Source organism: Salvia hispanica, chromosome 5 (genome assembly GCF_029641045.1).
Source record: "Salvia hispanica isolate PSC_SH4W2 chromosome 5, Shi_PSC_v1, whole genome shotgun sequence".
Lineage (NCBI taxonomy): Eukaryota > Viridiplantae > Streptophyta > Magnoliopsida > Lamiales > Lamiaceae > Salvia > Salvia hispanica.
Genome location: NC_142696.1, coordinates 12,004,946 through 12,012,051, shown reverse-complemented (window position 1 = coordinate 12,012,051; position 7,106 = coordinate 12,004,946). Strand labels below are relative to the sequence as shown.

At 35.7% G+C, this 7,106-nt stretch overlaps 3 protein-coding genes across 3 annotated transcripts; 2 read left to right on the top strand and 1 right to left on the bottom strand.

Annotated features, from left to right (window-relative positions):
• Positions 1 to 723: 723 nt before the first annotated feature.
• Positions 724 to 1,260, top strand: LOC148926290 (protein FAR1-RELATED SEQUENCE 5-like). Its single transcript, XM_089059066.1, has one exon. It carries the CDS (start codon positions 724 to 726, stop codon positions 1,258 to 1,260), a length of 537 nt encoding a protein of 178 aa, XP_088915192.1.
• Positions 1,261 to 1,310: 50 nt separating this feature from the next.
• On the top strand, positions 1,311 to 3,038 carry LOC125221454 (protein FAR1-RELATED SEQUENCE 5-like). Its single transcript, XM_089059065.1, has 4 exons — positions 1,311 to 1,486; positions 1,603 to 1,990; positions 2,109 to 2,268; positions 2,704 to 3,038. Exons 1-4 carry the CDS (start codon positions 1,311 to 1,313, stop codon positions 3,036 to 3,038), a joined length of 1,059 nt encoding a protein of 352 aa, XP_088915191.1.
• A 625-nt stretch (positions 3,039 to 3,663) lies between these two features.
• On the bottom strand, positions 3,664 to 4,202 carry LOC148926289 (uncharacterized). The gene is made up of 2 exons (XM_089058388.1): positions 4,125 to 4,202; positions 3,664 to 4,032 (listed from the first exon to the last, which is right to left on the bottom strand). The coding sequence occupies exons 1-2, from the start codon at positions 4,200 to 4,202 to the stop codon at positions 3,664 to 3,666; spliced, it is 447 nt and encodes a 148-aa protein (XP_088914514.1).
• Between the last annotated feature and the right edge of the window lie 2,904 nt (positions 4,203 to 7,106).

Here is a 7,106-nt window from a genome sequence, read left to right as displayed (position 1 = left end):
ACAGAATTCTTTCTTCTCTTACACGATTAATCTCTCATCATTCTCCATAGAACAAAATTCTGGTTTAAAAAAATCGTGCGGAAGTTTCATTTCGTAATTATCGTTTATAGAATATTTTTTGGGAGAGTACCGGGAATATTTTCTGTACAAGTAATTACTTCTAAAATGGAAGAAGGTTGTTCTGCAACAATGGACGAATCTTATGCTTCAACTATGGAAGAAGGTAAATTGTTTAGAACATTCTCTGATTATTGTTCTCTGAATATTATCGTTGGGCTTGGATTTTCTGTAACTGTAAATTGTTTAACGCAACCCTTTTCGATTTTCTGTAACTGTTAATTGTTTCTAGTTCTATAACCGACGTTAACAAGGAGCATTAGTTTACTTATGGGCTCGGCTAGGGTTTGGAATTGAGGCCGGCAGGGATGTCTTTATTGGATAAACTTAATGTACAATTTTTAAGTTTATAATGTAAAGTATTAAATAAATAATGCACATTTTATTTTGCATGGGCTAGGGTTTAGAAACGTGGCGGCTAGAGTGTTGTTTTATTTGATAATCTTAATGTACATTCATTAATGGATAATGTACAGTTGTGAATAAATAATTCAAGTTTTATTTTGTCATGGTTAGGGTTTAGACACGTGGCGGCTAGGGCTAGTGCACGTTTTATAATTTATAATGTTTATGTTAGCTGAGATTTTGTTTTTGTGATTGTGTACAATGGTTGTTTTACCTGATTGTTCGAAAGATTTGAAGCCTGTGGTTGGGCAGAAGTTCAAATCACTAGATTTTGATTTCGCGTTCTACGATGTGTATGCTCGTGTTGTTGGTTTTGATACGCGCAAATCACAAATGAGGAAAACCGATGGTGTAATTACTTGGTATAATGTGGTATGCAATAGGGAAGACAGCAAGAAGTCGAGCGAGGATGACCAAGCGAATGCACGGTCTGGTTTTTCGATAAAACGTCGACGGTTATCCAAGCGGTGTGGTTGTAAAACGAGTATCTCATTCAAGTTCTTCTCCGAAGGAGGAGTTTCAGGTTATACTATCGAGGATTTCAATGAGGTTCATAACCATTATATGGTTGAGACAGAGCATCAGCAGTTTATGTCAATCAATCGAAAGTTGGACGATGAACATCACCAATTTATTCTTGATTGTTCGAAGGCTAATATAGGCCCCACGCTTACGTTTAATGCGCTGAAGGAAATTCTCGGTGGTTTTCAGCTCCTTGGTGGCAATGTTGGGGTATAAGGAATGCTTCACGAGACATCAAAGCATACGCACATGGTATTGACGTACAAATGGTTTTGGATGATATGGCTAAGAAGAAGGAGATGTCCGAGGCATTCACATATGAGTACGAGGTTAATGCTAGCAACCAGCTGGTTGCTCTGTTCTGGTGTGATGGTTTGATGAAGAGGAATTACCACATGTTCGGTGATATTGTGGCTTTTGACACCACCTACAACACCAATAGGTATACCTGACGTGCATTATAACATTTTAATATGTGCATTATTGTATGCATTACAATTTACTTTATATGCATTATATCTGTCGTTTGATTGAATTATGTTGGCTTATGCTACGCAGGTATTGTATGATCTTCGCGCCATTCACGGGAAAGGACAATCATAGACGACCAGTAACTTTCGCTGCTCATTTGGTAAGCAACGAGAAGACAGGCGCTTTTGCATGGTTGTTTAGACATTTTGTCCAATGTATGGGGGTTGCTCCGAAGATGATCGTTACAGGTCAAGATTTGGGGATGAGATCGGCTATTGAAGAGATTCTTGTCGGGACTCTCCACAGATGGTGTATGTGGCATATCATGCATAAGTTGGCCAATAAAGTTCCTAGTCGGTTATTGAGGGACGAAGATTTCAAGAAAGAGTTCAATGCATGTGTCTGGTCGGACCTGCTTGAACCCGACGAGTTCGAAGAAGAGTGGAATGGAGTAATTGAGCATTATGGCCTGGATGTACGAGTATAGGCAATTATGGATAACTGCGTACTTCAGAGATTTCCCACTGGGCTCGATGATTAGGACCACCTCGATATCTGAGTCGGAGAACAGCTTCTATAAAAACTTTCTGAAGCCACGCAACAACCTTGTCGAATTCTACTTGAATTTCAAGCAAGCTATGGAATTTCAGCGGAATAGTAGAACAAAGCTGGACTACCAAGACGCTACTGCTCTGCCTATATTGGCCACTACTTTGCCTTTCGAGAAACATGCTTCTACTATGTACACAGATAGTATGTTCAAGAAAATATAAGAGGAGATTGTTGAGGGAAATGACAGATGCCGCGTTTTGGGGTTCTCATCTACAGACAGTGTTGACACCTACAAACTTGGAGACAGCCTTCGCAATTCCTACTTTATGAGACATGATAGGACTGACGAGTCATATTCTTGCGATTGCAAATTATTCAGTAGGTAGGGGTATCTGTGCAGCCATATCTTCTTTTTGTTCCGGAACAATGAAGTTAAAAAGATTCCGGATAGCTACTGCGCAAGTAGATGGATGAAGACTCCGCTAGCTAAGGTTGTCCATAGACATTTTGATGAGACTTTACTTACACAGTCTGTTGTTGATGAAAGGAAAAACGTTTCAAAGCAAGGGATCTCACTGTTCTAAGGTTTTCTTCGTGGATTTGAGACGGACATTGATGTGCTTCGTGCATTCGTAGGTGGACTGGAGGAACTTGGTAATTCAATTCAAGCTAGAACTGCTACAACATCCGCCTCTGAGAAGAGGCGAATGATTGAACAGTTTTATGGAATGGAAAGGCCGGAAGTCGTTGAGGTCCACCCTCCGGATGTGGTAAAGACGAAGGGGCACGCGAGCAGCTCCGCTAGTCATCTGATTTCCAAGAGAGAAAAGGCTATCAAGGATGCTACTAGGCCTCGTGTAAGGCGTGCGACGAGTTGTGACATCACGACTCTAGAAATTGTCCAATGCTTAAAGAGGTTGAAACGAAGAATGAGCTGCGTAAGGAAAAGAGGAAATGTTGATGTATTTTGATTATAACAACATTATTAGTTTTTGTTTTGCGTTTTATGTTGAGTATTGAGGTCGATGTCTTCCCACTGTAAACAAGGTTTTGGAAATAATTGCTCATTTTAAATTGGTTTTTGTGCATTATTGTTATCTATATGTTACATTATTTGTATTTAGTACTTAATACTTTTTCAGAATTATTACAGAAGACGGGCATTTTGGAGAAACAATATTTACCTTAATGTGAATAACCGTGCATTACATACATAGTTTCATACATTATAAATGTGGATTTATTACATTATTTTGTTATACACACTGGTATGTCACTGCATTAGTATCCCGGAAAAATGCATTATAAATGAATTTACTTACATTATTTGTTTACTTACATGCATTGATTATCGAGCTTGTTGTGAAACATTATTATATTCAATGGTTGTGTTCTACATTATCCCTATATATTTTACATTATTAAGCAATAAATTGTCATTATTAAGTTATTTGTAGTCATTATAAGTTTTATGCAGCAAAAATTTAGTACCAACATATCTAAAACATCCCAACCCACAAATTCGATGTTCACCCTTCCAGCATGAGTTATCATAAAAAACCATCTAGTTCATATCCAAATTAAAAAACATCTAGTTCACTCGATCCCATAATTCTCGACCCACTTTTCGAAGCTGAATTTAGGCAGCCAATCCATCCAATGCTTCGTGGCTTGTGTTTGGTTGGTCACAGTCTTCGAGTTATGTGGAGAAGTTAGCAGAGCCGTTGCAAACTTCATTCGCAATATTTCCAGGCTCTTTGTTCCTTTGGCAGTTAGTCCGCAGTCCCAATCTTTCTCCCTCTCTCCAAAGTACGTCTCCATATGCCTCATCACATACACCCCCGTGTCCACGGTGCCACTGTTGTTCCTCCACGGCATTGTCACGACATGCGCATTACATTTTTTGACCTGTGCCGCCATTTTTGAAACCTTGGACTTCGTAAGTGCTGCTGCAAAGAACTCTTTCTACATCCAAAGAAAAGAAAACTTTAACAATTGCATATAATGTACAATTTGTGGTATATAATGCATAATTGATGGAGTTGAATGTATAGTACCAGCACGGAGGGTGTGTCCCCATATTTTTCTCCGAATGACCCGTGTGTTTCAGCCAAGGTGTGGTCAATGATGTTCATCTTGGAATCTGGAAGATCAAAACAGACCACATACTGATGGGTCGTCCCCCAAACTGGGAAGAAGAACTGCACAACGAAAGGAGCATTACAACACATAATATTATGTCCACTACAACTAAAAATCAACTACATTATTTTACTATAACTCACCATTTCATATTTCTCCCACTGATAGCTGCCCGTTCCAATTGTTTACTCCAAAACCCTGGTCCAGAACGTATCAAACTGGAATTCTTCTGTCCATTCACGCATTGACTGAATCTGTAGTTTGTTTGTGTTAGCAGTTACAAACTTTAAGTTATTATAGTAACTTGACAGAAACATGGAGAGAACGGTGTACACTCACGCATGGTCTTGTAGAGAAGAAAAGCCTGGAAATCGTCTCTGGCGCCTTGTTCTTTTATCCTCTCTTTGACCTCAAGCTTTAACGATTCTTTAAATGGACAAAGAATCAATAACTTTATATACATATAAATACCGTAAATATATACATGTATATACATGTATTTTTCTGCCGAGAACATACAATCTATTATTTTGTGAACGTCTCTTTCAGTTGCATGCATATAGCCTTTTATAGACTAAAAAGTCTGTTCATGAAAGAAGCTAACGATTCACTTTTAACTAGAAAATAAATCAACCGACTCTACAACCAAAATATACGTCGATTGGTAAATTAAAATGATGCATTGCTATTATATTATAATAGAAGTTACAACTTCTAATACAAATGCAAATGCCACCATTTCATATTAATTCTCGGCACCTATACACATCCATATATACATCCATTACTAATATATATATTTAATACATACATGCGCCGCTTTACATATGTATATATGCACTGATGCATATATATATATAGAACATGTATTAAACTTATGAGGCAAGAGGGGAGGGTTATCAATACACCCGATTCTAATTCTTTAATCGAAACTGATCCATCACAGTGTCGTCTTTTATATTAGAATCCTTAACATTTAATATGAACTTAATCTTTAATATTAGACCAATAGATACATAGGTCACGTAAGAATAAAATATTCTTACACCGTTCACCAATCCTTTTTGGGTCAGCATAACCAAGTCTAAGGGCATGGTCAGTACATATATTCCTTCTTTCATGGCCACATTATAAGATTTCGTATTGCTATTGATTTAGCATCACGATTTTGCGTTTCAAATAGCTAATCAAGATTCTGTATAATGTTAGTGGCAGTCTGTATAACTTGATGACATTGAAGATAAAATGTAGCACTTTGTCATCTTATTAGTTTTGCTCCACTTGTTATATGAATCATAACCGCATTTGATACATTATTGAGAGTCAAAAAGAGTAGATTTAAATTCATTTTATTTGGGTTTGAGAAGAAATAAATGTAAATATCACGTAACATGCTCAAACCATAGTAAGACCAAAACTATTAAAAATCAATTGCACATCTTTCACATTGGTCAGATAGTCTATAGACCACTTAGTGACATGATTGACATTAACATAATACTCCCTCCGTCCAAAAAAAATAGGGCAATTGATGTATGACACGGGTTTTAATGTAGAATTGGTAAAGTAAGATAGAATGGAAAAAAGTAAGAGAGAAGGAGAAAAAGTAAGTAGAAATAGTGTTAGTGGAATGATGTATAGGGTTATTATTTGTTGAAAACTTTCCATAAATGAATGTGCTTTATTTTTTGTGAATGGCCAAAACTGATAAATGTGTCTTATTTTTTTTGGACGGGGGGAGTATATTTTACTAGTAGAATAATCGACATATAGTCTAGAAATTATTTGGATGACATAGAATACCTTTGAAGTAAAAATTTTATCGAGTTCAAATCTATAGAATATATAAAAGGGGAGTTTTGGGGGAGTTTTAGAGAATTTATTTGCTATTAAATTTAAATAATTATATTAAATTAAAAATGTTGAATTATAAAAGTCTACATGGAGTGAGTGGGAAGTTTTACAATGAAGGTGAGTGAGTGGGAGGTTATAAACATTAGATTAAAAGCTAAAATAAATAAATCTTACTTCAATCCAACTCCACAGAGTAAATAACAATTGTTTCCCCTCCAAACTCAGCCCCAATAAATCAATTGAGAAATATTGATAATATATGATTTTTGTTGTTATAGGTATATTTTATGCGAACTCACGACTTCAGTAAGACAGATGGGGTCGTCATCATCGTTGACGTTGGTGTCCCAATTACCAACTGCTAAGGAATTGAGGTATGAAATCTACTGGTTGTAAAAAATAATTTACTTTGATTTGTGGATCCATTGGAGTCTGAAACCTGCTGGTTGTAAATGATTTTTTACTTTGATTTGTGGATCCATTGGAGTACTTATTGTCAAATAAATATGCAATTGTAGTACTTCAAATTCCTCTCGGAATGACTTGATATTTGCATAATAGGTTGAGGAATCGATTACATGCATAATATTTTAGCCTATAAATATGTCATTTAAAGACTGGATATCCACACATATTCAAACATTCCATTTTTGCTCTTACCATAGGAGGAAAGCTTGACGCCATGAAACCATTCCACACCATGCTCAGTAAGCTCGAGACTTCCTCAATTTCTTTGATTGACTAATTTTATTCTTTTTAATTATGCTTTCGTTCCTTTTCATTTTATTAATTATATTTTTCTTTTTCTTAACATTATATTAATTATATATTTTTTTTTTTTCATTCATTTTTATATATAAAGTTTGATATAACATCGTATTTGTTTTATATATTATATGACTGTATCGGTATTTTTTTTCTTTTTAGTTATATTATTTGTTTCTTTCTGTTCATTTTTATCCATTACTATGTTTTTTTTAGATTGTTGTTGCCACCATTTTCTTTCTTTTGATTAAATTTTTAGTCCATTTATATTCCTGTAT